Raw genomic sequence first — 13219 nt, forward strand, 5'->3', positions numbered from 1 at the left:
GCATTTTTTTTAAACATTTGACTAAAGTAGCCACCCTATTGTTTTTATCAACTGCTGTATTATTTATTTTACATTTTCTGCTATACTCCTAATTGCACTGATTGAACGAATTAAAGTGTGAAGCTGTTGGTGTTTTTAAATGTGCTGTACTGGTGCAGATTTATCAAATAAATTTGTAATTCACTACCTTTATACCTGTGTTTAAAAAAAAAAAAAAGAGAGAGAAACTTTTTAATTCATTTCAACACTGTTTTTCTGTAATGGATCGGTATCGACCGATACTAAACCAAAGATATCTTTATCAGTATTGGAAGTGAAACAAGTGGATCGGTGCATCCCTGGAAAAAATGAATCCCATAGGAATAGACATTCCCACTTATAGAGAAATATTACTATTCTTACAGGTTTAGTTTTAAGTTTCAACCAAAACGATAAAAACATAAGTGCATATTTAGATGTCCTATAATTATTTAATAAAGCATGCGCCACATGATCTCTTGTCGGTTTTGCTCCTTGGAGATGGTGTGTGTTTTCCCCTCCCTGTGTTGGAATGTCGTTGTCCAGCCAGAGAGGGAGAAGAAAAAAACCCACAGCAAATAAAATTTCTGTTTAAGGAGCTGAGTGATGTTACCCCTGTGCATCCCCCAAGGGGGCGTGTGCTCTTTTGAACCGGTGATTAATGGCCCCACCACCCACTTTCCTCCACTCCAAAAGAGGGGCGTGGCTCAGTGATTGGCACGCCAGCAACTGAGGGAGCATCCGTGGCAGCCTGCCAGTCACCAAGCCACGACTGTTATTATCAAGTCTGCTCTGATTAAAAGCTGCGGTGGGCAAACCCGACCTCACCTTATCCCCCTTCGTCTTCCCCTCATGAAAAGGTGTGCCCTCCTTTTTTTTTTTATCTCTCTCTCTCTCCACTCAAACACCCCTGGGGGGAAACTATTTGTGTTGTAGGGTTTGTGTTTAATCTGAAATTCCTTTTTATTCTGGATTTTCTTTTCTATAGCTTCAGGGCAAGAATTTACCACAGCACCTGCCTCTCCTGCAGAGGTCTCCGCTCCCATCTATCAGTGCTTCTCCAGGTAGAGGTGGGGGTTGGAAAAGAGAAGGTGGTGGTGGTGGGGTAGATTGAATAACATGAGGAATGTTGCAGGAATAGCGGCTCTGTCCCGGCCCAAACAGCTGATTTAACCGGGAGATAAAGCTCTGATCAGCTGTGCGTGGAAGATGCAGCGGTTAAGCTGACAGAATGAGGTCCTCTTCTGTCACAGGTCAGAGTTTAAACGGCTTCACCGCGGAGTAACTCAATCGACACACGGCGTCCCGGAGATCTAATTACATGTTTGTGTTGGGGTTTGTGCTGTTTGGCCACACCTCTGCCGCGCCGCCTCCCCCCTCGCTCTGAGCCGGAGCGCAGGAACGTTTTCTACGCCGTCTATTAAACTGAACGAAGCACAGCTCTTATCCTAGCAGTATAAACTAACGGTGAAAGCTATTGATACATTTCTATTCACTCTTAGATATTTGAGTTTTTTTCCTACATTTTATCTGGGAAAAAAGAAATGAGGTCACCCACCTTAGTTCTGATATTTTGAAAGCATCGTGGAGCACAGCTTGACGTTTAACCTGGATTAGAAACAGAACGTGATGGAGAGTTTTAATGGTCCGCCAGTTTGCCTCCGGCGTGTGAAGAGGTGTTTTTAAGGCGCAGCTTCTCATGCAGCTTCTCATGCAGCTTCTCATGGTCCAACAGAACAGTTCTGTCACTTATTTTCTAAACTGTGCTTTTTTAAAACGTGAAGAAAGGAGCCGGAGGATATGTAAAGGCTCAAGTACATATTGTTTTATAAGTCTGTATCCAGCAAGTGTTCCCTCTGCAGTTGTTCAGATTTAGTATATTACTAAATTCAAAGCATTTATGATTCAAAGGAAATTTTTCTAACATTAACTACAGATATAGCAAACTACATACTTTTGGTTGATCCTTGTTTGATCTGCTATTAACAATTATTTTACTAATTGATTATTCTGACGATTAATCGTACAATAACACTTTCTGCAGATGTTTCATTTTATCACTTGTGCCTTTTTTTATACATCCCTAGAAATACATCAAATGGTGCAAATAAACAATCTATTTATAATTTATTTGAATAGTAAGATAAACATTTTGTTTAAAATGCAGGAACAGAGTTTTCCTTTAGTGAAATGTAGAAAAGAATGCTACCAATCCTAACATCAACATGTGTAGGGCTGATCTGTTTATTGTTTGGATTAACCAGTTAATGATTGGATAGAAAAAATGCTTAATACATTGATTATTTATTAATTTATTTATTTATTTTTTACAGAATTTGAACCAAGTTAAGCTACAACTTGAAGTTTTGGGTAGAATATATTTTTAGACAAAGAAGGTTTAATTTATCTTTTCTGAGTCTTTATACTCCATTTAATAATTTGTCGTTTATTAAATTATTTGACAATTATTTCAGTCGCCAATTCATGACGATTAATCCAGTTAATTGGATTAACCGATTAATCGGTTCAGCCATTATCTCTTCATAGACCAAAGACAAGTCTTCATCTTCTAGGTGTTTTTTCAGGATTTGACTTGCCAATCATCAGAGGACATTGTATAGATTCTGGTTTGACTCCATCTTTTCTCTTCTGTTTATTTTTTTTCTTTTTGTTTTGCAGAGTGTTTAGACAGCAAAGACTAATTTGTGAGATTTATGGTCAATTTGTCCAGTTTTTAAGGGATTTACAGTAACAGTCCTCTTTGTCACAGAGGTCAAACAAATGCAGATTTTGCTCCCTGATAAACCAAACTGTGTTTTATTTTTGGCCAACAGATTACAGGGAAACCGCAGCTCTAAAGTAAATTTAAATGGAAGAGCTGATTTGAAGGATCGCCACCCAAGTGATGCTCCATTGAGCGTTTGCGTCTGTCAGTCGGGATGAGAGCTTGCTGTGTGTTTAGGTCAGGTGTCTGTGCCTACCCAGACACTGCAGCTTGACACCTGATACTAAACTAATCTGGCCGACTTTAGGAACAGGCTCTTAAAGAGGAAAAAAACTTTAGAAAAGCCTCTTTTGTCTGAGCCCCTGGATTTGCTGATCCCCCTGCAGATCCTATATAGCCATACATCCTTTCACACTGTTGCATTTCATTTTGCACCGTTTACACTCACCTTTAATATCTTACTGTTTATTACACATAGAATATATATATATGTATATATATATGCATGTATATATATATCTTATGTATATGTGATCTAATTCAAAGCTTAAGGTAAAGTTGAATGATGGCTTGTCTTGTGGTACATTATGCAGAACAAAGCACCTCAGATTAAATCAGACAGCTAAAGGTCCGGCAGCATGAATGAAGCCACTGTTCTCTACAACAAACACCAGATACTCTAACTGCATTTTACAAGTCTGTGTTGTTTCAGCTTAATTAGAAGTTTGTTTAGCTAAGCTAGTTGTCTCCCTCCAAAGCGTCGGCTCGGCCCTCTGGATTGAACTCTTTCAAGTGTTGATTTTTCCCTTTTGTATCAGGCTGACCTGCAGGCCTGTGGCCTCTGGCTCTGAACAGGGTGTGGTTGCTTAATAGGAGACGCTAAATTCACATCATAGGTCTGCTTAAGTTTTCAGAAAGCTTCAAATCACTCAGCCCATGTGACCAGAGCGTCTGCCCCGCTGGCTGTGCAGCAATGCGTGTGATTTGTGTCCCACTGACCGCTCTGCTCTCTAGGTGCTGTGTGACTCCACTGCTCAATCTGCAGTTTACAGTTTTAATGCTGAATATACCAGTCTGCAGATTTTTCTTGTTTCTTTATTGTAATCTCATTTTTAGCATAAAAGAAAATCTGTTTAAAAGAAAATGGAGAGTTTAAGTGAACACCAAAATATTTGTCACATTTAAATCCTGAAAAAAGCGAAAGCTTCTGCACACATTCTTAATTATCTGCAACTTTCATTTGCGTTGCTTTACCAACAGTGAGTAATTTTATTTCCCCCAAAGGAAGATTTGATTCAAAACATGGTGGAAAAGGCACCTCCAACTCTCCAACTGATTTATTTAAATGTTAGAGAGTTAGCAGATGTGATTAGCTGAAGCTTCTTCTCTATGTTTCTGAGTAGTTGTCTTAACCTTGTGTTTCCAGTCAACCCAGTGCTGACAAAACAAACAGACCTTTTGATTTCTTTCTACATTTTTATGTTTTAACTACAAACTGTGATATATTTTATTCTGATGTTATTCAATAGTCCAACACAGCCTTGTGCATAATTATGAAGTGAAAGGAAAACTCTTTTTACGTGTCTTTAATTAGTCATCCTGCTGGAGGTTCACCCTCCACCCTCAGTCTCAAGTCATTTTCAGCTTCAGTTTTCTTCTTTCAAGATTTAATTTAATCAATTAATTAATTCCCCTATTAATTCTGTGCAGCTGCCTTGTCCCTGCTAAAGAAATGCACTCCCAGCATGACCCGGCCACCACCGTGCTTTTATTTTATTTCCTTTATTTAACCAGGTAAACCCCGTCAAGATCTAGATCTCATTTTCAAGAGGGAGCTGGGTAGAAGTCTGCTTCATAGTGGGGATGTGTGTATTCTTGGTGCTGTGTTAGATTTCCACCTTGCATTTGTATGGAAAGTTCAAATGGCTCGTCACACTGTGTGTGGCAGACTTCAAGCAGAAATACTTACATCTCTCTTTCATTCAAATAAAGTGTAAATAACATTGTTGTCCAGTAAGCAGATTGACCCACCTGAGCTGTGGCAGTCTGTTGCTCCTCTAGAGTTAGGTTTGTGTCGCACTCTTTCTCTTTTCATACGGTTGATTGAACAATGCTGAATGAGACGGAATATTGTTTTATAACTTCACTAATTTAATCTTCCCCTCAACTTCATTTGCTCATTAATGTGCTCTAACAAACCTTTATTCATTTATATTTTTCTATTATTTGTACTTAGATTGATTCCATTCGCTAATTTGCCAACCTCTGAAGGGTCTAAATACAAATGCTTGTCACAATTTTTAGATTTTTACTTGTTAAAAATGTGTACACCAATGTAAGCAATAATCTGTGAATTGCACAATAAATTGAAATGAGCTTGTTCATTTCTATTCTGATTAATATTTTTGAAAAGTTATTTAGAGAGAGTTCATAATCCATTTTACTTGATTCACTTGGGGGTTTCTTGTGCATATTTAAAATATCTTCCAGATTCAGTGTTGTGTTCTTTATAAAATTAAAATTTGTTGGTCTTTGAGAAAGCGTTATTATCGAAATACACCACTTAAAAATGATCTCAAAACAACAATATTATTGTTTACTGGGACAATTTGTCATCCAACAAAATTTGTTGTGACGGCGAGTCTAAGCGCATTTATTCTCTTCCTTCCACTTCTCAGTTATGCACTAATCTTTGTTAATCTGTCACTGACATTTGTGTAGCGTTACAAAAGTAGAAACGTTGAAGGAGCGTGAATTCCTTTGCATGCCAACGCATAGAATAATTCCTGCAAATGTTTTTGTTTCTTGTCAAGCTCACAAAAATGAAAATGAAAGAAGTCAATTCCTCCCAATGACGAGCGTTTGATTGCCAGAGATTCTGGAGAGCTGCAGTCGTACTGTCATCACCAGTACAGCACCTGAGGAACAATGCATGTTTCCAAAGCAGATCTGCTGCAGTCGTCTCTGGTAGATACAAGCAATCTGCAGGAGCCACATTGTTTTCCCAAAGAGCCTCCCAACCCCTCGACTGATTATAGGATGGAGAAGAGATCGATTCATATGCAAACTTTACCCTCTTCCAGTCGACAGCTGACACTCTGCAGCCTGCTGTGTTTCACTCTCATGTTTACATGTTCTTCATTATCCCCCTTATTCAAACGCATTTTGTTGCTATGCTTTAATGCAATTCAGTATTTAATTCCCATAGGGAAATTAAACAATAGATGTCTAACATCCACAGGAATAAATGTCTTTCATGGAATTTAGATTTACTCAAGTCCAGAATTATTTATATAAATATATATATATATACATATATATTAGGTTAAACATATTTAATATGCATAAGCATCAAGAAAAATCCCAATTGAAGTTAATTTGCTTCTGCTGGATCTGAAGTTACAAAATCAAAATCATTCCCTCCCTCCCCTTCCAACGTTTACCTCCGAGCAGCTCCACCGAGGTTGACTCAGAAGGCTCTTCTTCTGGGGATGGGTGTGGAGTTTGGAGTCAGGTATTGGACAGGTAGCTGCAAACCCCTCCCCTCTCCTCCAGAACTTATAAACCAACTACCCATAGATCCCTGAAGAAGCTCCCGCTCGTCTACTTTGCATCCGTAGTTCACATCCACTCCTTTCAGAGAGAGAAGGAGAGATTTGTGAAACCCTGGAGCCAGTGGAGCAAACAGCAGCAGCTCTGCTCAACCTCAGCGCCAACATGTTGTACCTGGAGACAGCGACCACCAACTCCTACAATGAGGTAAGAGCAGCCAGTCGGCCTGCGGGTCCATCTTCAGATGTTGGACCACCGCATCGTTGAAAGCACGTCAAGAGTGTAGGCCTTCTCCTTTTTTTATTTATTTTAGTTGGACGTATTAAATCCTTAAAAATCATTTTTTTGGTTCTTGTTGACGGAACCGAAATATGACAAATAAACTAATGACTTAAAATCTGGAAACAATGCCAAAAAATTATTCGCCATTAAGTTTTTTTGTGTTCCCCCCAGAGGTTTTATTTTTATATACCAGTGCATGTTTGTGTGGATCTTTTTGCGAAGAGGCAAAGCAGAGGAATGTAAACACCTGAAAACCTGCTTGAATCCTTCTCTCTTGTGAAATGGCTGCTGTCTGGCTGGGCACGGCCTCAGTCAGGGGACGTGATTTGCTTTGTGTCGGGTTGTTAGGCGGGCATTTGACATGGTGCAAAAAGCTGTTTGTCGTACCTTCGGACAGTGGTCTTCGAAATGGAAACATGGCAGAAATAAATTAGAGCAATCATGAAGATCATGAGGTTTTATTGGCTTCTTGTACATTTTACAAAATGTTAGTGTTTCTACACTATTTAGCTCTGTTAGAATTTAAGGAAGCTTGTAATTTAAATGAGAATAATATTGTCATCTTCCTAAAAATAATGGGCCAAGTAACTCTTCCTTTTTTTGCTCTGACAGAATAAACATAAGGAATGCAAATTGTTTGTGTACAAAACATTTCAGAAGACCAAAATGTCTTTGGGCAAAAATAAATGTAGCTCTTTTTCTGTAAGTTAGACATTATAAGTTGTTGTTTGAAAATCACTCATGTTTAATCATTATGTTCGCTACCAAACAAGATAAAACCAGAAAAAATGGGTTCAGCCTCCCGTCATCAATGCTTTAGTCTAAAACTGTTGATTTCCTTTCACCAGCCCAATCCTCCGTCCAGTGCAGATGTTGACTGGTTGATAGATTCTCAGATTGCAGGTTGCAGATAGCAGGTGTGTCACGTCCCTGTCTTTTAAGTTGTAGAGTGGTGGTGGGAGGTGAAGGGGCCCAGGAGGGGGGCTTCTTTAAGTGGTGTCCAGCTCAATACCTGCAGCACACGGGGTATCAGGTTGCCCCCGTCTCCAGTCTCCAGGGAGCCGCTGCGGTCATTAGAATAGGGCTGATCAGGCGTTGCTATTTGGTCCAGGCTCCTAATTGCTTTAATGGTATGTTGATGTAGATACAATCACCTGCTCTGCCCACCCCAGCAGGTATGAGGTGCAGATAGACCCACACCCAGGCCCCCACCCAGCCCCTGTTGAGCCTTTAATGCCTCCCACCCCTGTGGTCACTCATCACAGTCCCCCCGATGCACTTAGACTCCAGCCCAGGGAGCATGGAGGTTCACCAGAGAGGCTGGAATGGGAGTTATTCCCCCCTCAGGCCTGGTCTGCTCTGGCTCCTGTTGTCTCTCAGGCCACCAGTCTGTTGTATAATCACTGCTGGACTAATAAATGCATCAAGAGGAGCACTTGTTGGAGTTCAGTCAGAAATATTAGAGTTTTGACATGTAATGGACCAACCATCCCTATTCAGCTCTGGCCAGTTTGAGTGCAATTTAGTTTATTTATGTAGCTCATACTGAGCATACATGACAATTCACAGCATTTCAACCCATTCCATTTGATTCTAGTTATCAAACAGTAGATCAATCTCAGTTAGAAACTTTTTTTAGACCACTAGGAATAACTGTCTAAGGAAACCCAGCAGGTTGCATCAAGTCACTCGTCCTGGACTAGCACAATGCTTGAGTTGTTAGAGCAACCCCTCATGCTGAGCATGGATGTAGCGATGACAGTGGAGAGGAAAAACTCAACTTTAACAGGAAGAAACCTCCAGCAGAACCTGGCTCACTACGAGCCACAGCCGACAGATCTGGTTTTAGTTTGGTAACGTTAAATTCTCTTGTGTATTTAAATCCGATTAGATTTTTTTTCTTCATTAAACTTCATCAAAAATAACAGCTTTCACTTTTTTGAAACGTAAGCACCTTGAAAACAACTTTGATTCAGCTTTGAATTTTGCAAAAAAAAATAAAATTTTAAATATTATGCTCTGATGAAGAAACCATCAGAGCAGGATAAAGTTAAGCCTTTGATTGTTTTTTTTTTTTTTTTTGCTTGGTTCAAAATTTATTGCTGTCAAAGCACATCTTTATTGTCAACATATTTTCTGCTTTACATGTACGCATTGAAGTAAAACAAAGTTTACATTAGTCAGCTTATATGTGTCAAAGTGTTGCATTGGAAAACTGCTCGGTGCATCTCTTGGTTTTCCAAAAAAGCCATGGATACTTTAATAGCATCTGTCATTGGCTTATCAATAAATACACAGCAGGATTGAGCAGAGGGTAATTTAATGTGTCAGTATGCCATACCAAATGGGAATGTGTTGGCCCTATCAGTACCGTCTAATTTAGTGCTGCCAAGTGTATTCCAGGTATTCCTGATATGTGTTGTGCATAATTTGGATTCCAACATTGCAGCGAACAGGCAATTGCTGTAAAGGTCAGCACTATTTTTTTTTTTTTTTTTTTTTTTTTTTTTTTTCTTCTCCCCCCTGCCATCCTGAAGCAGTTCCCCTCAGTCAGCGATCATCACAGACACAGAAACAGACCTGAAACAGTCAGCCGAAACCTTCAGCAGCTTTATTAAAGGCCTGTGAGGATGTCAGGGCTGCTGATTTACTCCCAACATCCCAGCGGCCCAAGCACACTGTCGGCCATAAATGGGAGGAATTTTTAAGAGCTGCTAAAGTGGTTATTAACTTGTTACTGTATTATAGTGGATTGAGATCTCATTAAAGGAAGCAAAGAGAGGCTTCCTTTAATGAGCCTTTTCTTGCACAAGGGCTTGTGCAAGAAAAAGTGCCTTGCACAAGCCCTTTTTCTTTTGAATCTCCCATTTCCAGCCAATTAAACATGAAAACCTGACGAGCTCAGGTGAGGCTGCTACCTACCCAATCGTGGGTTTGATCCTAATATTCAGTTGGGCCGTGACGAGGATTATTTGGGAGCGTGCCAGACGCTCCGCTTTCTGTTCTTTAGCGTTTATCTGTTTGGTCTCAGGCCAGCATCAGCTTTATTTCCCCCCTCTTCTTATCTTTCCTTAGAATAATTTAGGATTGATAATTGGTGCCTGTCACATCCCCCATGGTCGGCCCTCCTGCATCAGGTGGTACGGGTGGCTGTGTCATCTCACTGCCTGAGTGCCTCAGTGGAAGTTGCACCACAGTTCAAAGGGATCGCTCTGATTTCATCGTCAGTCACTCTCGCATACGGGAAATCGCCGCCCAAACAGGGAATTCAGCCAATCAGGCACCGCCCTTTTTTTATTACTTTTATGCAGAAAAGGTTGGCGCACTAATAACGTATCCAGCTTTGAAACGAAACCGTTCGATCATGTCTTTTTCTTCTGCTTTCGGATCACAGGGACTCTGCAGGCCTTTGAGTTGAAGCCCTCCTAATGCGTGTGTGTGATTAGTCCTTTGTGAGAGACTGTGTGTGTATGTGTGTGTTTGCAAAAAGCTTGAGGATCTCCAACAGAAGGAGATTTTCTTTCAGTTTGAGTTTCTGTTCTCCATTCACTAAACACTCGTCTCCTAACACCTGCATTACCGCCATAATTGTCCTGCAGAAAAGCTTCCCATGAGCTCTGTTGTCATAGTTTCCGGAGGGGGTGAGGTGGAGGCTAAGTGACCCTCATCCAAACAGCGAGCCTCTGTTGCTCAAACACATCCAGGTTTACTCAGATGACCTCTTTCAGGTGTGTCAGTCTGACTCTTTCCTTCGTCTCTGCCTGAGTCACAGCGCATGGATCCATGAGTAATAAACACAGCTCATCGATTTCTAAATCCCCTCCTTGGCTCTCCGTTGTATAAACGTCCTCTCTCTCTCTCTCTCTGGCGCTCTCTGTGTTTTGCTTGTCACCTGGCACAACACTAACACCTGGCAACGTGGTGGGTGTGAGGCGGACAGCTGTGGCCAGCTTGAAATAAACGAGAGCCCCCACCCCGAGAGATTGATGGTCCTCCGACGAGCGAGACACGGCACCTCGTCCAGGAATGTGCCATTTATAAACGGAAAGGAATGGGGCGAATGGCCTGGCTCTGACCCAGGCGTACTCTCCATCCTGTCCGAAGGCTGACATTTGAATTCCTCCTGTCGGGAGAGTTCGACCGATGGAGAGGAGATCATTTAATAGATTATTTAGATTTCTTTTGTTTTATTTTAAACAAATGTTTGATAACTGTGGCTAACCATATTCTATTGATTTTTGTAGGGGTTTAATGAAGTTCATACTTGTAATTTTCTGTTTATTCTGATTTACTCCACTACAATGTCTGATCTGTTTATATTGTAAGGAACAACAAGATTTTTCTTGTTCCTGGTGGCACTAAGTCGGTCCATTGTGTTTTTGTGACAAAAATATTTAAAAGGTTACAAAAATTCAAAGGTAGAGGAGAAGGCACCATGACCAGGAAATAATGCCGTGTGAGGCCGATAGGCAGGATCAGGGACGACCCTGTTGGTGCGGACCCCCAGTTAAATGAGTCAACTATAAACCTAACTCAATCTGTCTTTACTGTCATTGTTACTGCCGTGTAAAAAACTATTTCAGATGAACGACACTTAGTCTGGTGGCCCACCAAGCTTTGATAATACACCGGGGGAAAACCTGAGTCACCAGTTCTTCCTATTTTAGTCATGAAACGAACAAGACAAACAACAAAACCACTGTAGTTTCTGACCACATTTCTTTGTTTTGTTCTCCCTCCCCATCGTTCTGCTCATTTCCTCTTTAGTCGCAGTACACGAACCTGGGGCTTCTGAACAGCATGGAGCAGAACAACGGTTCGACCTCCACCAGCCCCTACAACAACGAGCACGCTCCGAACAGCGTGACCGCCCCGTCGCCCTACGCCCAGCCCAGCTCCACCTTCGACGCCCTGTCCCCTTCACCGGCCATCCCCTCCAACACAGACTATGCCGGGCCGCACACCTTTGACGTGTCCTTCCAGCAGTCCAGCACGGCCAAGTCTGCCACCTGGACGGTAAGAGTCCCATCCATCTCTTGCTTTTGTTTTCACTGTGGAGACCTGGCTCTCTTCTTCTGAAGGTTTCTGCTTGCATCAAGGTTTGATAAAGTTAAAGTTTGAAAACAACGCAAATTTTTCATCATAATCATCAGGATCGATGACATATTCTGCTGGACGATAAATCGTCCCAGTAATTATTGCAGTAAATGATAATGTTCTGAGACCATTTTCAAGTAATATATTGTCACCTTCCTAAAGTTCATTTTTTTGTTAAAAGTGTTTTTTGTGCATAAATCATCATTTGGCAATAAATGACTTGATAATGACGTAATAATGAAAGTTCACCTTCTCAATGACTAATAAATGTTTAATTTTGTACAAAACGCTTTACACTGGAAGTGGAAGACATTTTAAAAATCCAAAATAAAACTCAATAACCAAAAGCGATTTTTAAAAAGCGGTATTAAAGCCCAAACAAAACCGAAACCATAAATAAAATCAGTTCAGTTTGAGGCAAATCCAGGTAAGTTACTGATAAGTGCAGTAACCAAATTCTAACATTTGAGCTGTTTTCACTCTTTACCTTTCTTAAAATCTTCTTTAACAGCTGCACTTCTTAACACATCGATCAGTTTTGTAAGCTTTCAGTATCAGATGCAAAGGAAACCAAAGCTTTAATGTTTTAGCTGTCATCATATGAAGCAGTTCTTCAGGTTAGAGGTTAAAGGAACTCTCTTTTTACGTTTGAACTCCTTATCTGATTCCCGATGCTCTAGGCAGATTCAGGTGTACGTTAAAAGTCCTGAATTGCACAATTACAATTGGCAAGGAAGGAATGTCACTTTAGATGTATGGCTTCAAATCACGTCTGAACCTCAGGCACTTCTAGTTAACTCGCTGACAGGAAGGGAGGGGGCAAGCATCACTCACCGCAGACACCGTCACCACCCAAGACATTTACAGCCCTGTCCTCAAAAGTAAAACTTTCAGGTTAAAATCAATTAACTTCAAAGGAAAATGAGCTTTTCTCCAATTCTGTATGCTATTTATTTTTAGTTCAAGTTGGCAGACTTTTCTTTTTTTAAGTCTTGGAGCTCTTCCAGAAGTTTTTGTTTGTCTTTTTTTTTTGCTTCTCACCTTATCGCTCAAACAGAGCAGTGGGACCTAACTCGAGGAATGAATCATTGTTATGTCTACATGTACAAGATATTTGAAATAAGACATTTCTGTACCAGGAGCCTTTTGAAATGACTTGAATGACATTCGTGGTTAATAGAAATAGGATTTTGGACTTGAGAGCCAAAGCAATTTTTTTAATATAGATTTTCAGCTAAAAACTGATTTCAGAAAATCAGTCTGTCCTAAACTACTTCTCTCTGCAAACAGAGAAAAGAGAGAAATATGTTTTGTGTCAAACTCTGAACTAAAAGCCCTAAAGATACAATTTAAATTGCAGTTTGCTCTCATGTGTTGACACTCCTCTGGTGGGTTTGGGGGATCTTTTATGCTCGAGTGAGTCTCAGTTCAATGACTACAGTGTTCTTGTGAAATCTTGAGAAGTTTCCATTTTTGTTCCTTATTCTTGTATCAAACATTTAAAAAAAATCTTCATTTCTGAAACATTAAGTTCTTTTCTGCACC

At 40.4% G+C, this 13219-nt stretch overlaps 1 protein-coding gene across 8 annotated transcripts in view; it reads left to right on the forward strand.

The window, feature by feature from the left end:
- The window catches only part of tp63 (tumor protein p63), a 39643-nt gene that overhangs the window by 7792 nt on the left and 18632 nt on the right, over positions 1–13219 (forward strand). For 6 of the 8 annotated variants that reach the window (XM_044128831.1, XM_044128830.1, XM_044128823.1 and 3 more), the window contains exon 4: positions 11345–11593. In XM_044128831.1, the coding sequence (XP_043984766.1) occupies positions 11345–11593 (249 nt within the window). Of the gene's footprint in view, positions 1–6315; positions 6503–11344; positions 11594–13219 lie in introns of those variants that run through there. The other 2 variants (XM_044128827.1, XM_044128828.1) reach the window with 2 other exon arrangements.

Source organism: Gambusia affinis, linkage group LG10 (assembly GCF_019740435.1).
Source record: "Gambusia affinis linkage group LG10, SWU_Gaff_1.0, whole genome shotgun sequence".
Classification (NCBI taxonomy): Eukaryota; Metazoa; Chordata; class Actinopteri; order Cyprinodontiformes; family Poeciliidae; genus Gambusia; species Gambusia affinis.